This window comes from Hypomesus nipponensis, chromosome 23 (assembly GCF_054491055.1).
Source record: "Hypomesus nipponensis isolate SF chromosome 23, ASM5449105v1, whole genome shotgun sequence".
NCBI classification, from domain to species: Eukaryota; Metazoa; Chordata; class Actinopteri; order Osmeriformes; family Osmeridae; genus Hypomesus; species Hypomesus nipponensis.
In genome coordinates this window covers 10,342,661-10,362,911 of record NC_140383.1, presented here as the reverse complement: position 1 = coordinate 10,362,911, position 20,251 = coordinate 10,342,661, and the positions used below count along the sequence as shown (strand labels likewise).

General features: G+C 44.2%; 3 protein-coding genes and 1 long non-coding RNA gene across 6 annotated transcripts; 1 reads left to right on the top strand and 3 right to left on the bottom strand.

The window, feature by feature from the left end:
• Nucleotides 1-470: 470 nt before the first annotated feature.
• gtf2f2b (general transcription factor IIF, polypeptide 2b) lies at nucleotides 471-15,859 on the top strand. 2 transcript variants are annotated; one of them, XM_084689080.1, is made up of 8 exons: nucleotides 471-837; nucleotides 976-1,049; nucleotides 1,150-1,168; nucleotides 1,435-1,579; nucleotides 13,345-13,426; nucleotides 13,945-14,044; nucleotides 14,249-14,392; nucleotides 14,796-15,859. In XM_084689080.1, the coding sequence occupies exons 1-8, from the start codon at nucleotides 769-771 to the stop codon at nucleotides 14,928-14,930; spliced, it is 768 nt and encodes a 255-aa protein (XP_084545206.1). In that variant the 5' UTR covers nucleotides 471-768; the 3' UTR covers nucleotides 14,931-15,859. The 2 variants fall into 2 exon arrangements, with proteins under 2 accessions (XP_084545206.1, XP_084545207.1); XM_084689081.1 differs by lacking the exon at nucleotides 1,150-1,168 and having other exon boundaries at nucleotides 473-837.
• kctd4 (potassium channel tetramerization domain containing 4) lies at nucleotides 7,432-8,208 on the bottom strand. The gene has a single exon (XM_084689079.1). The coding sequence runs from the start codon at nucleotides 8,206-8,208 to the stop codon at nucleotides 7,432-7,434; it is 777 nt and encodes a 258-aa protein (XP_084545205.1).
• LOC146234167 (uncharacterized) lies at nucleotides 10,104-12,797 on the bottom strand. Its single transcript, XR_014741644.1, has 3 exons — nucleotides 12,591-12,797; nucleotides 11,973-12,098; nucleotides 10,104-11,515 (listed from the first exon to the last, which is right to left on the bottom strand). It is a non-coding gene; the product is annotated as an uncharacterized LOC146234167 (long non-coding RNA).
• Nucleotides 15,297-20,169, bottom strand: LOC146234165 (translationally-controlled tumor protein homolog). 2 transcript variants are annotated; one of them, XM_084689082.1, is made up of 6 exons: nucleotides 20,013-20,169; nucleotides 18,403-18,476; nucleotides 17,831-18,015; nucleotides 17,607-17,712; nucleotides 16,659-16,775; nucleotides 15,297-16,243 (listed from the first exon to the last, which is right to left on the bottom strand). In XM_084689082.1, the coding sequence occupies exons 1-6, from the start codon at nucleotides 20,038-20,040 to the stop codon at nucleotides 16,241-16,243; spliced, it is 513 nt and encodes a 170-aa protein (XP_084545208.1). In that variant the 5' UTR covers nucleotides 20,041-20,169; the 3' UTR covers nucleotides 15,297-16,240. The 2 variants fall into 2 exon arrangements, with proteins under 2 accessions (XP_084545208.1, XP_084545209.1); XM_084689083.1 differs by lacking the exon at nucleotides 20,013-20,169 and having other exon boundaries at nucleotides 18,373-18,476.
• Nucleotides 20,170-20,251: the final 82 nt, after the last annotated feature.

Here is a 20,251-nt window from a genome sequence, read left to right as displayed (position 1 = left end):
TGGTTAATTTGAATGGTGAATGGTGAAAATTTTAATCTAAATCTATTTTCTATTATAGGGATTGTCAGCATATTTTTCCAACTTTGTGAAGTCACACAAAAATAACTAAAAAAAAAAAAGGCTTGAAATTGTGTGTTTATTGGGGTGGTTTGCGTGTATAGTGAATGAATCCATGTGTGACTGCCTCTTCCTCATTGCTATGGTATAGAAGAAAAGAAATAGGAGATTTACAGAATCACAGTTAATTTCCCACTGTTTCTAGATTCAACATTATAGCTGCCCGGTCAACTCTGTCTGTAGCTCAGTTCATAACCAGAGGAATCATGCTCTAGGAATTCCAGTACATTCATATGTGATGATAGGAGCAGTGTCTAGTAGCAGTAGGCCTGCCACGTGATGGGCTTGATGTGGTGCAGGTATATATGAATGTGGTGAGCAATGGGTTCTGGCAGGCCTTTGGGCTCCTGAAGAGAGTCTATTGTGCTTCAGATATCTAGCTAGATTTTAGCATGCTTCTTCTTGGTCACATCTTGAACACGTGTGGACTAGAGCTATCAACAGAATGAACTTGAAACATACTTAAGGCTATCAAGCTGTCTATTCGCCACAGGGTGGTAGTATAGGCCATTCAATTCAAATGCATTGGATTTCGTGGCGTGTATTGTTCCTACTAGTGACTTGCAATTTGCCACCACTCAGTCGTTGTTATCGTGCAGCACGTGCAAAGTAGTTATTAGGTTGTGAAGAGAAAGATTTACTGTTACAATCATGGCAGATAAAAAAACGGAGGTTGATTTGACTGGAGTAAAAAAAAACGCCGGTGTATGGCTAGTTAAGGTTTGTAAACAATAAATCATTTCTGGATGGATTGTAAAACCTAGCGGGAGCCAGTCCAACCGTTCAGCGGTGTTACGTAACTTAACTCACCATGAAAGGTATTGATTAATTGATGCCTATTCTTCTTACCGCATACAGGTTCCCAAATACCTTTCACAACAATGGGCCAAGGCATCGGGGAAGGGAGAGGTCGGAAAGCTAAACATTGGAAAGTATGCATTATATTTCATGCCAACAAACATTTGATTGAAGAAGATAGGCTACTTGAACACTGTATTTGTCTAACGTGTTGAACATGTCCTACATTTTAAGGAAGCAAGGGAAATCAGAGGTAAGATCATGTTATATCTGACAGGGGTTTACCACGTGGTGTCACTGTAAACTAGTAACGTTTTCAACGACGTGATCATGGTTTACACTCAGTAACTTTAGTATGCTTCAGTTTTTGTGATGGGGCTTAAGTGTAAACATGAAACACTTCACTTTGGAGACTTGAAGCAACAACTTCTGTGATGAACAGAAAACATGTTTAGAAAGGCAGTGATGCTCCCTAAGGGTTTTTAATGTCCATTTTATATGGGTGTCTGTGTTCCTCAGGTCTCCTTTACGCTGAGTGAGGATCTGACATCCCCGTCAGGCCTGGGGGAGAAAGCTGAGTCGCTGCATATCCCCAGGGACTGTCCTTTCACCATGCAGACAGTGGGGGGACAGACCCTGGCTGTGTACTCTGAGAGCTCCACAGGTTAGTCTCGAAACAGATTCATCCGCAACTAGCACAATTCAACTTGAAAGTGTAAAAGTCTTATAGCAGGAAATGGCTACAAAGTAGTGGGCCAAACAAGGTGTGCTATGTATTCCATACCAACATGCCAGCCATCTTCACTAATGTCTTCCTTTTGCTTGTGTAAACTGAGACTTGAGTTGACACACGGCAGTGTCATAACAAATCGTGTTATAATGAAATGGAAGGATTTTCATTTGACTAGCTGAAATGCTGTAACATATCGTTTGTAAACTGCCCATTTTTTGCCCTTTCTCTGTGGTAGGCCTACAGATATTGTGAGGAAATCGTTTTGGGGGGGTTAAGTATGCTTGCATGTTACATCCCTGTTATCATGTGCACCCACATGCACCTTCATGCATGTGTGACTCCTAATAGTGTGCATAGTCTCATAACTAAATAGCGTTTATGGATGCTATCTGCTAAAGGATGCTGAGATTGGCTGTTGAGGATCATGGCTAAATGTGAGCAGCACCAGAAACAGTGAAAATTGCACCAATAATGATTTTGCAACAGTAATTCACATGTGTAAGAGATGTCAGTGGCAGTTGGCTTTTGTAATTTAATGCTTAAGTGTGTGTGGTTTTTTCGCCTAGAGCTCTGCCTGGCTAGCAAGTCGCAGGTATTGATTAAGTGGTTGCCTAGCAACAAGCTTAGCCACAGAAACTGGCAGACGGTGAATAGAGGCCCATCTGAAATGTACTGTACTGGTGAAAGCCCATTCCTCCCTCTCTATCTCACACTTTCACTCTCTTAATGCATAAACAAACTCATATTTTATCTTCACCCTCCTTCTCTTTCATGCTTTCCTTCTTTCACGTACTCTCTTTCCTTTTACACCTCTTCCTCTCTCCTTTCCCCTTCCCCAGTCTTCATCTCTCTTCTAGGTCATGGGTGACGGAGTAAGGCATTTCCTAGTATGAATTACATTTGTTTCTCATTGTGTGTTCCAGATTTACCTCAACGTTTGAGTACAATCCTGGCTCCTCTTCCTGAGAGTGAGACAGAGAGATGGATCATCTCTAATCATACTGCCTACTCTGTTATTACAGCAGACGAGAATTCAGCCAGAGACCCAGTCTCTTTGTCTTGTAGCATACATGAACTGGAAATAAGCCAAACCCACCTGTAGTTGTGCGACTGTGATTCAGAATCATGTCAGTGCAGCCATCTCTCCTCCAGTGAGTTTCTAATTGCGCTGTGTAAAGTTCACACCTGCCCTGTTCTTCAAGTAATTTGTTGTTGAACGATGCTGCTCCTCTGGCAGGTTTTTCTTCAGGCAGTTTGTACTGAGAATGCCTGGCTCCCCTTCAGTTGAAAAAAAGAAAACAATTATCCTCCAAATCCTGTTTATGTATCATTGGCAGTTTAAATGGCATAGATGTATACCTCAGCATCTGAGTCACAGTTTAGTAGATGTGCACTCACAATACTAGGTCATGACCAGACTCCAGTATTCTGCCAATAGTCTCTCTATACTCCATTCATATGATTTTCTAAAGCCTCAGAAGGCATCTCCAGCCACATAAACTGCAGGCTACAGCATTCTTAGCATAAGCACACAAACAGAGAGAAAAAAAACCTGTCCACAAAGGTGGTTGTGATGTAGGCTACTTGGCTTCATAGAATGATCAGTAGTATAGCCCTCAGACATGGTTGTTGCAACTTCGCCATAGTACTTCAGATCTGCTTTGTATGATTCATGTCAAAGCTGTCACTCTGGGTTTGTGGAGGTGCATGCTTGGGTGCTCGTAGGAGAAGGCACTGTACATACTGAAACGCGAGACAGAGTGCTCGTTACCTGGCAGTGTCTACCTCAGTTCCCGCCCCCCCCCCCCCCCCCGCCGCTGCAACCCTTTGCCCCTCAGCTGCAACCTCAATTAAAGGGCTAGCCCGCTGTTCATCCCCTCGTCACATCACAGAAAGCTGGATTGGCATGTGAAAGGAGCTTGCCTGTGTGGAGATGAATAGGAAGGCAGAGCAGCTGTTGTTCCTCACAGAAAGTCTTGACTGCGAACAGATCTTCATTAGTCTCCTGAAATAGATGTTCGTATGCCCTCCGCACATGCATAAAGGAACCACGTGACCCTTGGAACAATCAGTGTGCAATGTTCAGGGGAAATTGTGATTTTTTTTCTCCTATCATCAACGGCTGCACTGTACTCTGCCTGGAATGTTTAGTCAAAGCTTCTGTAGAATGCTGAGGTTTATAACATTTTGAAAATTCTCCTGAAAATGAAAGGTTCTTCAGATAGGCTGACAAAGGAAAGGGTTTAGAGGTGCCAACATTCCTTATATTAATTGAAATATGCAGTCCATTCAGTGGGAAAGATCAGAATTTGAATTTATCATTGTACTATTGCAGATGGAACAGAGAGTAAATGGCTTTGGTTCTTAATTAGCAAGTTGTTGAAAAACCTTAACTTCATAGCACACCCTTATTTTGACAAACTAGCTGTGATTGGCCATGCCTGCTTGCTCTGGATGTGTAATAGCATAAGCCCTTGAAGCACTGCTATGTGACAGGTCCTACATGTGTCTTCTGACCCTGGCCGACTCAGACTAATGGCTCCTATTTTCTCTGGGCTTGTTAAGCAGAGTGCCACTTGTGTCCCTCTCAGCCACGCAGACGGAGGAGGAGAGAGGCGGGTGATGCACAGCTGTCCCTCCCATCCCTCTCTCCCCATCCTCCTTGTCCTCCTGTCTGTTACAGCTGCTTCTCATCTCGTTGGCCGACCTTTCCCCACTGTATCTACATCCCATATCCTTTTACTTACCCTTTAGAGAAGGGCAGGGAGAGAGATGGGGGGGGGGGAGGTAGAGGGGAAAAAGAGCGAGAGAGGGAGAGAGAAAGGAAGGAAGACGGGGAGATTGTTGGAGGTCGGACCTGTCCCTTAAGGAGTTACATACGATGTGTGAGGGACATTAGTCATCCTCTTAGACTACACAGCCATGGAAATGTGATAAGGAGGGGGTGACTGCAGCTTAGAGTGGGATGTAGGAGTTGAGTTTGCCCAGCAACAGGTGAGAGAGCGTGAATAATCTGTGAATATTTATCTGCTAGATGTTTTGACTAGGTTTAATGTACCACCCCCCCCTCTAATTTTTGGTGTCCCTCCCCCATCTCTTCTCTCTTTCATTTCTCTCCTCTCCTTGTCCTCCTCCCCCTCTCTCGCTGCCACCTGTGGGTGAGTTTGGCATCAGTCAGAGCTAACGACTAATAAGCGCCGGGGTCTCATCAAAAATGGATGAACTTGATCTGCAATTAAAAAGCTTTGGTTTGATGTCTTCTTTGGTCGACGGTTGGCAAAGGGAGGCTCTTGTGTGTGTGTTTGTATGTGGGTGTGAGGAAGAGAGAGAGAGAGAGAGAGGAAGACAAAGTGCAAGATGCCAACATGATTGCCGCTATCCGTGTGTGAACATGTGTGTCATAAGGAGGGGTCTGACGACAGAGTTCCTCATAGCAGATGGTTTCTGGTGTGGAGAGACGGACTTTCCAGTGTTGGGCATCTTATAGTAACCCCAGACCACACACACACACAGTGTTGCATAGGCTTTTTAAACCTGTTAATAATAATTAACAATAATACAATAATTAATATCTTCTCTTTTTCTGTTGTCGTAACTACCTCAGTGCAAAGGAATGGCACATTTTAAAGCCTCTTGAGAAGCGATTAGCAACAAGATGTAAGAGGGACGTACTGTTTAAGAGTAAACTTCAGCATGTCTGGCTGGCATACCTTCAGAGAAAGAGTAAACATTTCTGACTAGTCACAAAGGCGGTATTTCAGTTTTCGTCACTGATTCACTACTATAGTAAACTGCTTTGTTACCCCATCTGGGAAAACTAGTAGAAGTATGGAATACTTCTATTTTTAGTGGATGTGTGGATGTGATGACATAAATTGATGACACACATAGAGAGCATGTCTCTCATACATATGTCATAATATAAAAAGAGGTCCACCTTGAGGGAAGGAAACAAGTTTTATTGAACCGCCTGGCCCATTTCTTAAAATATCCCCCAGTTTAATCCCAATTCTGGGGAGATGGATAGAGCAGAGCTCCCAAAGGAATCCTCTGGAACGATGCCTCTGTGATGTCTCTGTCACAGTGATGACACAGTCATACCAGCACAATTTCCAGGCAGCCCTCCTGACATAAAAAATCATCTGTGATTGATTGGTGTTGTATACATTTTCGGTAGAGTTCTTAGTGATGGTTGTCAGCCTCATAGAAGGATTCTTCCAGATAAAACATCTTTAGGAATATATTGATGGGAGAGAGCTACTTATCTTCAGAGGTGAACCTGTCGTGTTCTTGCAGTGAACCCTACTGTGTTGGGATTAAGATGGGCAATCTTACAAACACAAACCTTAAGATACTATCAGAGAACAGTTCAAGGGATTAACTCAGGGTTTCCTTTGATTGTGGTGGGAGGAATTGTGATGTACTCGGACACAATTTTGTGAATGTTTAGGTTCTGGCTAGGGATTACTGAATTTATTTACCAGAAAAGTGGAGGAGGAATTGGAAGGGGCTTAAATTGAGATTGGATGTATGCAATTCATTAGAAGCCAACCTAATGAATTGTGACCAATTTAAGTGTACATGGAAAAACAGTACTTTATTGGAAGGCATGTTATTGACCAGTTCACTAGAAATGTTCTGCATATATGTGTACATTCCATACATATATCATTTGACAGAATAAACCACAAGATGACTGCCAATATTTATGACTTTTATTTTGTGTAAAACATTCAGATATCGAAAAGAACACGTCAGGGTAATTCACAGTTGCTCACAGCACTAGCAGTCACAAATTTGCTTTCGTCTTTTCATGCCAGTGCACATGCACATGCTCAATCCAAACTCTTTAAGATGATATTCATCCCACATTGCCTCATTCAATCTGGCTTGGATAAGAACTTTCTAGAAGAGTGGTGTTGGGTTGGCAGTAACAGTCAGTACGCTATCTCCAATGGTTTCACATGCCCCTCAGGCTGCAGAGAAAAAGCTCGGTCACAGAACTCAACCTAAATACAGCAACAGGGAAGAACAACAATACCACATATTCTAATACCTCACTGTACACATCAAGACAGGGGGAAGCAGCCATATTGGAAACATTGTCCAGAACGTTAATCTAAATGATGTAATGTTTGTTGTCCTGCAGTGGTATCAGTGTTCTCGGAGGTGGTGGATGTCATAGACTAAATCCTTATTTGCCAATGACATCGCAAAAACCATGAGGAAATAGTTTGACCTGTAAAACATATTAGCAGGATCTAACTAATTCTGTGATGGGGGCTCATCCTTTCTCTCCAGCAAGGAGGGGTTGGAGGTAGGCTTCCTGGTGTTGACGACAAACCCTAGCCCTTTTATGGAGTGTTAGCAGTATGGAGTTAGTAGTATGGCAAGAACTTTTCTAGATAGCATTATGGCGATAAAGATGATGTTTGGTTTATTGTAGGAGCTATAAGAGATATTCTCGCTCATTGCCTGCTTGCAAAGACGCACATTTAAAACTGTTGATATATTTGTGAGAAGCATGAACAGATTCGTTTTTTAACAAGCACTTGAAATGCACTGGCGAAACTTTGCAGGCGAGCTGTGCGAAAGACAATCTAACATTTCCACTCACCTTCGATTAAGATTCAAGACATCCCTTTTTTCGAACCTAGAAGACGTGCCACTTGTTAAGAACCACGGAATTTGGCGTGAGGCATTTCTCCCCCCCCCCCGTCCCCGTCCCCGTCCCCTTCGTCTCCATACCCTCTCCACTCCCCTCTTTCTCCCTCCCCCGCCCTCTACTTGACAAAGTGCAGGGCCTCTGCAACCACCACGGACCCCCTGCTGCTGTCCAGGCTGGTGATGAGTCGGAAGCCCCCTCGCAGGGCCAGCATCACCGTCTCCAGCTTCAGACACTCCAGGGTGCACAGGAAGGTGCTGTCCTGCTTCAGCACCAGCCGCGAGCCCGGCTCCGACTTGATGAAGTGGCGGAACTGGATCACGTTGGACGACACCTCGAACTCCTCGGGGAAGCCGTCCAGGCGCGACTTGGAGATCTGCACCAGGCGACCTTTGACCTTCTCGATGAAGGCGGGATCGCTGCAGTACACCTTGAGGCCCTGCGACCTCTCGTGGCTGTCGGTCACCTCGAGGAAGGCGGGCTCTCGCTGGGCCGCCCGCTGGCCCTCCCACTCCGCGACCGCCTCCACCAACTCACTCAGCCGGTAGAATTCCGCTTCCCGTCGCAGAAGTCCCGCCTCCCGGAAGTCATCGGGCAGCTGCAGGTCGCCCGTTCGGAGGAAGTTGAGGATGTGCCGGAACACGGGCCCGTCGCGGTCGATGAAGGGGTTGCCCATGGAGTCGGTATGCTGGACGGCCTTCTTCCCGCAGGCCAGCTCGTCCAGGACCGAGCCGTGGTGGCGGGTTAGGGTGGTCCGGTGGGCAGCGTACAGGAAGCCCCCGACGTTGAGAGTGATGGTGCCAGAGGAAGGCTTCTTGAAGCTCTTGCTGGGCTGGAGCAAGTCTGGGTTGATCTGCCTCAGTTCACTCTCCATCCTTTTGAGGTTCCATTCCATGCCTCTCCTGCTCGCTCCGGCCTTCCCTGACCGCCGTCTTCACCCGCAGCCCACGGCAACGAGGTCTGTGCGCGTGTGGCCGTGCCGTGGAAGACTTGATTGGGTATGGGGGGGGGGGGTAGATTTGCGGAGCGTGTGCGATGGCAGTGCAGAAGGATTGTTACTTGATGAGGAGCGCCGAGCGCACTGGCAGTCAGCTGAGTCTGCTGCTCGGTGCTTTTCTCTCTGTCCCTCCCTCCCTCTCCTCCTCCTCCTCCTCTCCCTCTGGCCGCCTCTCTGCTGCTCCTCTGGAGGGAGGGCCACTTCGTCACAGAGAGGGAGGAGACTGGGAATGTGTGTGTGTGAGAGAGAGAGAGAGTGCATTTTCTCTCTCTTGCTTGCTCTCCCTCACTCACTCACTCAAAGGGAAAGGGGCTGCTTCTCTCTCTCTCTCTCTCTCTCTCTCTCTCTCTCTCACATCTCTCTCTCCCTCCCCCTCTCTCTAATTACCCCTCATCTGAAGAAAAGGCTCATCTGCTGCGCCTCGCCACGTGAGACCACGGGAGGGCCCCAATCTCTCTCCCTCATACACACACCGACGATCTATACACATTCCACACACACACGGCCCACAATGGGGAACATAATAAAGAGCCACCAGCCTCCTCCAACACATACACACAGCTCCAGCCTCCAGATGGACAGGGGGATGCGGTAGTGTAATCTTGGTGGTGTGAAAGTGTCTTGGCTACAGCAGTAATCTGATGGTGAAAGTGTTTTTCTTGGCCATAGAAATCCTCAGTATCCAGACCTGTGGTTTAAACCATCTGTTTACGGTACTGCCCTGAGCTGGGCACACACACAGTACTAAGTCTCCAGTGTATCAGAGCCTTGGGGATAAGTGGGAAGAAAGGTTTTATTCCTAGACATGACTCATAACATGTTATCTGGCTGTAAATGTGTTCTGATTCATCTGACTTTATTTAGGGAAGGCATTTAGCCGTGTTAACTTAATTAAGAGGTTGCGTTTCAAAGGATGTTTTTGTGTGTGCCTGTGAATGTATTTATTTATTCTGTTTGTCCATCTCCATCGTCCATCGTTAGTTAGTCTCTTTGCTATGTCCCTTTTCTCTATGTGCGTCTGTCCGCTTGAGATCCTGTGGAGGAAACGGCCTGATTACTGCAGACAGCAGACTAGTTCTGAGGTAAAGACTTTGATTAGTCCATATCCTCCAGGCCCTCACCTCAGGGGACGGGTAATTGGGCCCTAGCATCCGGCTTGGCTCTCTGGGCCTGCTTCTGCTGGTTCATAGCATTGGCAAACCGCTTTTGTTACGAGATACAACCTGTGTGACTTAACTTTCGCTCGCTCGCTAGCTCTCTCGCTCTCTCTCACCCTCTCCATACTCCGTCTACGACACCCCCTCGTTCTCTACTTTCTCTTTTTGGTTTTCTCTCACTCTCTCTTTTCTTTCTCTCACTCTGGAAGCAGAGCTGTCGCTAACATAAACACTGCAGTCAGGCAATGTGTCATGTCATCATCACACGAGGGGGGGGAAGAAGAAAGATTTCCTCCGCCAGCTCTTCCGTTGAAGTGAACTCTGTTTGAGTGTAGCTCCAGCCCTCATAATCCACTGTGTAGATCCAGATCTGTGCAGATCCAGGTCTGTGCAGATCCAGGTCTGGAGGGTCCCCCCCCCGCCCCCGCCCCCGGCTGAGGGCTGAACCAGCCGATCCGTATCTGAGGTATGCAACAGGTCTAAAATGTCACGACAGTGATGCAGCAACTGAATGCCAAAGGCAGGCGATAAGTGGTGCCTTATGTTATTAGCTCCACAGAATAGGCACACATACTGCTGAAATGCAGTCAATAGAAGGATCCCTACCTTGTCAGTTAAGATGCAGTGTCTCACAGTGTGTTTGAATGTGGTGATGGCGACTCAAAAGCTGCAGGGTTGTGTGTGTGTGTGTGTGTATTTTGAAGTGGGGGACTACATACAGTATGTACATCTGTCATGTTAGATCCTATGTGTTCGAGTGAGCGAATGCTCACCAGAACTGACATGCGGGTGACACCAGCTCATGGACGAGGCGTTTCAATCGTGGTCTCTAATCATGATGTGATTAGAGTCATTCTTTCATTTGAATTGCAAACGAAGCCTCGGATTGGTAAAAGAGATGGTGGGCGGATGACCTGCTTTCCCTCTGAGCCTCAATGAAGGATAATCAGGAGAGATAATTGTAACATATTGTAGAAGATAACTTAACAGCAAAATGTCGAACGTCCGTGTTTTCCCTGGAAAGTAAAATAAGGGCACTATCATCATATCTTATTTCCACTTGCTAATAACGGTACATATTTGTATCTACTAAGCTGTTGATTTATTCATGACGTTTCTGTAAGACTAAGCTCCAGTGTTGACTCACAAACCGCTGTGAAGCTGGCATGGCAACCACTTAAAATAGTCATGTATGAGATGTGTGCCGGCTCTCTGTGTGCGTGCCAGACTCTTGATGTTCATCTCGACAAACAGGGCTTCTTGAGAGGAGAAGAACCCCGCCACAGTGTCACAGGTGGCAGCGGCGCAAGGCTGAAGTTACGGTGTGAACAGGAGCAAAAGAAGTGTCCCCGCCTCCCGTCCCCTGCTTCCCCTACAAACTGCCAGTGTTTGTGGATGGTATCGATGGTCCTTCCAAATCGGCTCCATCCCTTTAAATTATTTATAGCTAAGGCTAGTCAGATGAGATGGCTCTAGGGCAGTCTGTCACTGCACATCTCCTCAGATAGGCACACAGGAGCCCTAAGAATAAAACATCCAAGGGTTTGTGTGTGTGTGCGTGCCATTAGACTTGGTAACTGCTTGGGGTGTGTGTGTGTGTGTGTGTAGGGGGGGACGGACAACTGGACTACTGTTGAAGATCTGTCACTATTGTCGGTTATGTGTGTGTGTGTGTGTGTGTGTGTGTACATCTGAGTCTCTTTCTCCCTCCCCCTCTCTCTGTGTTTGTCTTTGTCCCTGCTCTGCCTCCTCAAGGCTGAACGACGCCAAATCCACACTGCATTAACTTCTGCCAAGGGCTCCATTTACAGCTGACACTTTCTTTCAAAACCATTTGTTTTTGTTTCGGGAGAATTTCGATGTGTTCATTTTTATTTATTTTTGAGCTGAATTTGGCAAAGGCTTTGAGATATCTGTTGGAAGTCCAAGTACTTTGTTGTTGGGATATTCCAATGTGAGATCAATGGAGACGCCAAGGGAACACTGGTAGGAGGCTCGGGTCTGGATTGTGGCTCTGCTTGCCAAGGTTGGAACGCAACTCGCGGTTCCTAGGAGCAGATGGAGGTTAGAGGTGGTAGGAGAGGAGGAGGGGGTGGAAGATGGACCTTTCCACCTCTCAGCATTTTCTGTTTCACATATTTCTACCACTTGTACTCTCTCATTTCTCGATTTTTCACTTCACCACTTTCTCCCTTGAGACCAGTAGGTTTTCCAGCAAGGTTAAAAAGACAATGGAAAAGTTCAACCTGTCTTTCATCTCCACAGCCTTGAGCTACAAGTGCTGTGGTCACTCCCCCTCCCGCTACTCTTTTCCACCTCTCTCTGTCTCTCTCTCTCGCTCGCTCTCTCTCTCGCTCTATCCCTTTGCTCCCCCGCTCTGGCATCATCCCTCTCTTCTGTCCTCCCACTTCTCTCTCTGACCTCTCTCTCTCTCTCCCCCCCCCCTTTCTAAACTGTCTCTCTCTTTCCATCCAACTCTGTGTTTGCAGGGCATATATCTCTTACGTAGCTGTGTCCCTGAGGACCAACCAGGGTTGTAATTCAGAGAAACCAACTGTAGCTGCATGGAGGACTGCTGCCATGAGGAGCCAGATGGTGGAGATGGTTCTGGTGCTGGTAGAGAGATGGAGCCTGCAGTGAATAAAGGGGAAGAGGGAGGGAAGGAGAGAGTGAGTAGAGTGAAATAAATCCCATTTTCTCTCCCCCTCACAGCCTTGACCTCAGTTGACCCTAGCTTGTGGCTAATGTGCAGATGGAGGTTTTAGCAAAGTCGAATGTTTGTGTGTGTGTGTGGGTGTGTTTATGGAGTTCCACTGACGTGCGTTGCGATACTCATCGCCCAATAATTGCACATAATTGTGGCCATTTGTGTAAAAGGCAAAGATTCACAGTATATTAATGAGAGAACTCTGTAACGTTTTCTCTCAAATTCCAACTACACAAACATGGCCTTTGGAAACGGGTACATGTCCATGTTTAAAATGGCACTGCAGATTAAATGGTCATGACACTGAAAATAATTTGTGTGAGTGCAAGTGACAGTCTCTGGGGCTGCAAGGAGCATATTATATATAGAGCCTTTTCTCAAGGAAAATATGTCCAAACTTTTGACTGGTACTGTACCTCTTTCATGACTACAGGGCTGGAAGCCTTTTTTGTTCTTTTAGAGATCTGCATTCTGAGTTTTGAATCATTCTGAATCAGAGGAGACATGAGAGGTAGTGACGATACAACAGCAAATGTTCTGACCAGCGATAAACGCCAACGCTCACCAACTGGATCCTGGAGCTGTTCCGACCCAGGCTTGGCTGTCTGGATCAAACCAGTTCGAATCCATGAGCCCAGGATCCCACAAAAGATATCAACAAGACAAACCAACAATAGCAGAACAGGACAAAGGCAGCTGCACCAGAATAGGTGAATCACAAACTTGTGAAATGTCAAGCTGTTGGTTTGGAGAGCAGCCCTGGTGAGTGTGCAGTGTGGAGGTCAGGTGGTGGAGTCCCTCGTGAGGTGTGTAGTGTTCTGTGTCTGTTGTTTTGTCAAGGGGTGCCATTCAGCCAAACATGAATTTGGATGAATGTTTTTCTTTTTGGACTGGCAGGGATTGAGTTACTCACCAACTGTTCAGTTGCTCACACGTTGAAATGCAATTTAATAATTCAGTCCTCTGAAATATTAGTGTATTGTACTACATACTATACTGTACACATATCAAACTGTAGACGGAAATGTATATACTCTTGCTTCCCTGTTTTCTAATGGACTGTTTGCATGTTATTATTATTTATATATTGTATGTGTTCCTTTCAGCAAGTCTATATTAATTATCTCTGACCATTCGGTGTGTGTGATTAAAGGATGATGTATTTTCCAGATAAGATATGTCTGGAGGGAATGGTGGTTCAGAGAGCAGAGTGCAGACCTGTTGTCAACGAAAACTACATGAAGCTAAAGAAGTGAGGTTTTAATCTTGTTAAACCTTCAAATCTACACCAACCTGCTGTTCACTTCTAGACTTGGACTTACTGTTGATGAAACAGATTAGCTCTCAGGGTACTTCCTCATGAAAATTGCCATTTAATTAATCACTTGAATGGTTACCATTATCTTAGTCATTTTCACCTTGATTGACCTAAGACTAATAGTGAGAGTTCAGAAAAAGGTGCATCAACAATGTAGTGTAACGTGCTCCTTGACACTGCAATTATCATCTTTAGTTGAGACTTAATTACAGGCCATTCAATGTCAATTATTGCACTAGTATCACAGCAATCATATTGTCTTTCCACTTTTGTGTGAAAGGTAGCATTAGTCAGTAACTTTTTGGTTGCCAAATAGGTTTCCTTAAAAAAAAAAAAAAATTGTGCGGTAAGTTACTATTCAATATATAGATTTGTTTTTTTCCTCTGCATTGTTGTGATGTCTTACTTGTCAGCCTGAGTTTGTGTGTTACTCCCTGCTGCCCTCTCCACAGGCTGCATATTGCTGAGTCCTCCAAGCCGGTTCGTCTGTCCCAGAAGCTGGACAAGGCTGTTACCAACAACTTTAAACCTGTGTCGAACCACTTAACCAATGTAAGGGAAGACACTTTACTTCATCATGCAAAGGGGCACCCCAGTGGCTCACCGGGTAGAGCGCCTACAACTTGAGCCTGGGTTCGATTCCTGGGCCATTTCCTGCATGTCTTCCCATCATGTCTTTTAAAGACCCAGACAAGCTCATGTTCCCTGGTGTTCAGACTGTGTAGACTGTGTCCATGTGTGTCCTTGTATGTCTAGTTGGACTATGAGAAGAAGAAGAAGTCTGAGGGGCGGATGGTGAGAGCGGAGAGACAGCAGGTGATGGACATGCTCTTCTCTGCGTTTGAGAAACACCAGTATTACAACATCAAAGATCTGGTGGATATTACCAAGCAACCTGTGGTGAGTGTACTTCTTGAGTGTGCTGAAGACAACTGGGTGTATGGAGGTGCTGACAATAACTGACAAGTCCTCTCTAATGGCATGATCATAGGTGAGTAGGCCTGGAGGGATGTTTTACTCGCAAGGACTGATTGACTGACTACAACACTGAAGCTGTTTGGATGGTTCCCTCACTCATAAACTCTTGCAGTTTACTGAAATGTGGGAACCTGAATATTTTCCAAGGACAGCAAATAAGTTTTGACAGGAAGAAATTCTTCTAACAGCTCAGTATAGACATCTAGTGGTCAAGAGAGAGTACAGCAGAACAATTTTCAATTGAGGGTAGCAATAGTTAACAGAGGCCGTTCATTTGGATTGTTTTCAGAGGTATTTGGATTAATAGGACCTCTCTGACCTGCAGACATACCTGAAGGAGATCCTGAGAGAGATTGGGGTTTACAATACCAAGAGTACACACAAGAGCACCTGGGAACTGAAGCCAGAGTACCGGCACTACAAGGTGGAGGAGGAAGAGGTGGAGATGAAGAGCGACTAGCCCAGGAGGGACCACTTTGTTTGGGGCCATCACTGTCCTCCAGGCTCCTGGCCAGTGTAGCGTTCCTCCAGGCTCCTGGCCAGTGTAGCGTTTGAAGGATTGTTCTTGAGTTCTATTTGAAATCTGAAAAAGACCCTTCTTGTTGGTGTTCATATGGCATTGTATCGTGAGTCAGCACTTTGGACTGTCCTATACATATTGATTCTGCTGACGACATGCATGGCATTGTTTGACTTATTTACAAGAGTTGTTGTAGGCAACTCAGGAAATTCCATGTGCTGTTTGGTTTTGTACTTCAAATAACTTTTACTTTGGGCATACTTACGTATTTACTTGAATATAAAGAAAAGAAAGCACAACAGTACCTTAATTCAATGTTAGTTTTATTTTCACACTGAAATCAAGAAATCCAAAGCTATCCTGGGATCACGTTATCTTTCCTTCTGGGTCAATGAAGTGAATTGCTAACAGTGGTTCTCAACTGACCTAGCCCCATATTTTGTCCTTACTCATTAAGTCACAACCACAACTATTATTTTTCTGAACCATTGTCATTTATTTCACAAAACAATAGTGCAGTATTTCAGTGTCTGGCGTGATGATCGACAAAGCCACTCAGTTTGTGTTCAATGTCCATTCTGTTCCCGTATTTAGTCTTAAGCTGGAAGAGAGCTGAAAAGCCACTAACAAAGATGGGTTGTGTTATATGGTATGATGATTTTGATTGCATGGATGGAGGGATACTCGGTCATCTCAACACCAACACAGGCTTTCCTCGGTCAATTTCTTTTTCAGCGTAATTTAGCAAACAATGGTCATATGGGCGATTTTTGGGTCAGGACACACCAGTTGAGAACCAGTGATCTTACAGAACTTAAAACCCAGCTAATGGAGGCCTGAGAGAATTCACTATTTGATCATCCAGCCATTACACTGTAAACGTCGGAGAGAGAAATGTGCAGAACAGAAAGGCAGTGACTACTTATTCTGCATGGCAGAGTATCATGTTTGTTCTATTCAATGTTTCTATCTGAACCATCCTTTGCTTTGGCCTTGACCGGAACACTGCAAAAATCCAATTCTATCCAATACCATAATCAATCATTAATCAGTACTAATAATAGTACTGATTAGGACTAATAGTAGTAATAATACAGACAGTGGGTTTAATAAGTCAGCGCTGACATGGAGGACCAATTAAATAAGTAATTGAAAATAAACTTGCATTGCAAACGTTGTGTAAAAGAGTGGTCTGGTCGGTCCGGAATCTAGAAGCATCCTCCAATAGAAAAGCAGTGGTCCTCGGGATGTTACTGTAACCAAGGAAGGATAGGTGAGCATTCTGGGTAGAGAAACATTTAAATGCACTTTCTACGATATGGATTCGATACGTAAACGGGTTTATGTGAACATCCGTTCAATTGGCTTAGAAAACTGGCAGTAAAAGGTGTGTCAGCATGCTCAGTCAGTGGCTAGGAAGGTTTGTGTACAGTACATCGTGTATAGCTGGCTGGGCTCCAGACCAGTGGGTAGACACTGATGCAGAGTCTGATTCAGAGCATCACTGACATGGCTCCGACAGGTGGAAGAGGATCGCAAGGAGTGAACCAAAGGACAGAACCCAAATGGAAATGCATGTCTGGTTGATTTCAGTAGCAGTTTTGAAAAGGTTAAAGAAAAGGGCTCAGAGGGTGTGTGGTTGCCTCCAAACAAGTCAAAAGCTCTTACGCATTTCTCAATGTCAAGGCCGTCTTTGAAGAAGATCATGTAGGGGGTGGTGCCATCCTCACGGTAATCCAGCAGGCCTATCATACCCTCAGGGTTCATCGACTCCCCTGTATAGAACTGACAGAGACGGTGGAAAAACATCCATGTCACCAAGCCATCGTTACAGGCCATACAGGTCTTGAACGCGACACTAAACAACTAAAAAACATGAAAGACATATGTAGGTTTATACACACAATCAAATAACAGGTAGATGGAGAAATGAAAGTTGCGTGTACAAGTGACATGGAACTATTTGCTCCTTGTGAGAAAGGCTTGTTTGATTAATTAACTCATTAAAAGCTTGCTGCTTAAGGATGCCTACCCATTCTTATGAGCCTAATTTTGGAACGTTCTGGCTAGGCAGTCTAATGAGCGCTTGTAACATATCTTACATTCAAGTCTCTGTTAACTTAGTTAGTTACACAAACCTTACGTTCCCAATGATGTTTATCACATCTTTATTCTACATCATTTACATCACATCTTAAATTCCCAACCAACCATTTGTCACACCTTAAAATTCATAATCATTTAAATGACTTAATATGAAGGTAGAGCTTTGTGCACTTGTTAACATGATTCAAATTGTGATTGCCAGCTATCACAAAATAGCATGCAAATAGGTGTCCCAGCTTTTCTCCAGGCCTGATATAATGTGTATCCACAGGGCCTATGCAACCTCACTGTCATCAATTCAATTCACTTCATTCCGTACCTCGATGTGCGGTTACAGAAGACGTAAAAGTTCAAAGTAAAAGCAATAAGTATAATATACTTGCTTCCATCCTATTTTAATGACTTGGAACACAAGAGAGCAAAAGTATCGGCATAATTATCAAGCTAACGGTGAGCAATGCTGACGCAGTTGTAAAGGAGAGAGAATGATGAACAGGATCTGTATATTACCTGGTAGTTCTTGATGTTGCCCATGATGTTCTTCACCTCTTCTTGAGCTCCCGTCATGAAGGGCTTGACTCTCTCTGGGTTGGTCTCATCCAGCTTGGACTTGATTCTGAACAGGATATGGGACAGGAAGCCAAGATACAGGGAATACACCAAAATGGAATCCAAAGCTACGAAATCAAACCACAAATAGAAAGCCCCCTCTCTCGGTTTTCGCGCACACTCACGCCTTCATGTACTCCTTGATGTAGGCCTTGTAGGAGTTCTTATCGAAGGGGGTCTCCTGCAGCTTGTGGTTCAGGATGATGTCCACCCCGCTGACTGTGCTACTCTCACAGCCATCGTCCTGCACCTCCGCCGAGGCGTTAGCCCCGAGCAGACTGTCGTCGATGCCCTCCGTCCTGCTGATCATCTGAGCGAAAGAAGAGAGGGAAGAGACAGTGACAGGTGGGAAGGACGATGTCGAGGAAATAGTGAAGGACTGAGCACTGATATAGGCTTACAAATTTATAAAGACTGACTCAGTCCATGTGTCTGGTTAAATGTGACGACATACTTCTTTACACGAATGCAAAGTGGCAGTGAAGATAAGTTAATTAGTTGTCAGTAGTTTTATGTTGTACATGTTCAGACTATTTACAAGATCGAATAGCCGAACACCTTCATACTTCATACGTTAATTACCTTATTTGCCCCTGTAGACGTATGCAAAAGTCAGCATGCAAAATACATCTACGGGTGCTTATGTGCCAATACTATATCTACTCACAGTATACAGCTACTTGCAATGGAGACGCACCTTTCCCTCTACTTCATACAAAATTCCATTTGGCGATTCTGTGATCTTGTAAATGTCAGAGAACATTTCATCCCCTGCAAAATGAAGAGAAAACATGATAGCCATTTCATGTTAGTCTCATATAACATTAGGTGGAACTGTTTTTATAATACTCTGCATGTTTTTCATCAGGCCATTTCCATACATTATTTTCTCCAAGTCTCCTAATTAATACGAAATATATATAATTTTTTATGAATGTTTCAGTATTTTATTTCTTTGTAATGAGATTTAGTTTATTTTTCATTAAAATGTGGTTTTACTTATGTTCTTGCATTAAGTATGACTACATCTATTAAATGTCATTTTGGATATTCTAAATGTTGGGAATATTTTCTTGGGAAACCAATGTGTGAAAAACTGTGGTTGAAGTCCACACAATTTATTTGGAAGAATCCGATTTGGTTTAGAGGTGTCCATATGTAATATTGATAGGACATCCAGTTCTTGTTTTTTTCTATAAATGCAGAATATATTTTCATGAGTAAACAAAGGGTGTGGAAGTAGGCCAGACCAGAGCCATGTAGATAGTCGGGTCATCTCAGTTTGCTCCAAATACGTTTAAACAATCAGATTGTATAAAATCAGCGCATCTGAATTGACATGTGCATTAAGATGCAGATTCAGTAACTGTGTTTGCAAGAACGAAACACACACATTGCCATCAAGGCCGACATACAGTGTGGCCTGAATTCCTGCCTTTACAATTGTCTAACATTTAGTGGAATGTACATTTGTTTCAATATCAAAATCAGAACATGAAAAAAAGGTCCAGTGGAATTTTGAATATTTTTATTTTGCTGTTGTACTTTAGAGTCTACTTAACTCTGGGCCAGGCATCATTTGTATCAGTTGGTCTTGGGCCGAACATTGCAAGAAAGAACACGTTTCTATAATAATTAACTATAACAGTAATTTTACACCAGTCCTTAAAATAACTCTTCACTGTGGCATTTGCCGAATATCAAATGAATGTCAAACGTGAAATACAAAAACCTATTTTACATTGGTCTGTTTTGTCAGCAGCTATGGCCTTTAATTCACATTGTGGCATTTGCCGAATATCAAATGAATGTCGAACGTGAAATACAAAAACCAATTTAACGTTGGTCTGTTTTGTCAGCAGCTATGGTCTTTAAATGTGTCACGTTAAACGTGGCCTCACGTCGGCAAATCATGGACAAACTTGTCATCCGTCTTTTTTGCTATTTAAATATCCAGGAAATTCCTTAGAGCTGGAAGTAACGCGGCAGGTATAGGTCGCAAACATTATGCATATGGCTACATTGATTATAAAAAATAAATAATAAAAAAAATACTTCTAGAGGTTCTCGGCTCAATATAACTATTCATTCAAGTAAAATTTGGCATTTTATTATCAAGAACTCAGGGATAAATGCACGCGTGAGCTTAGCCATCTCAAGGCCTCGTCGGCATCACCAAAACGGCCCCTTTTCACGGTCTTCAGTTCATACTTGCTAGCCTAGCCGTGCAGACCGTTACCTTATTGACTAGCACACTATTCCTATAAAACGTCAGACGTTAAAAATAATTAGACCCGTTAGACATACCAGAGATTATGTCCTTGTAGATGATCATTTTATCTGATTGACAAGATCTCAGCAGAAAGATAGCAGTGCCCCCGCCTTGTTCTTTACTGGGTTTGCTCCTAAAAGGCCGTGCATTGGTAGGTGCGGTGTATTTAGACGTCTACGTCATTAACAAACGTAGCTGACTATAAAATCGAACATAAAAATCAGCCCTCTAGTGGAGAGTGGACGTATTAACCAGTTGTATCAACTCGCATCAC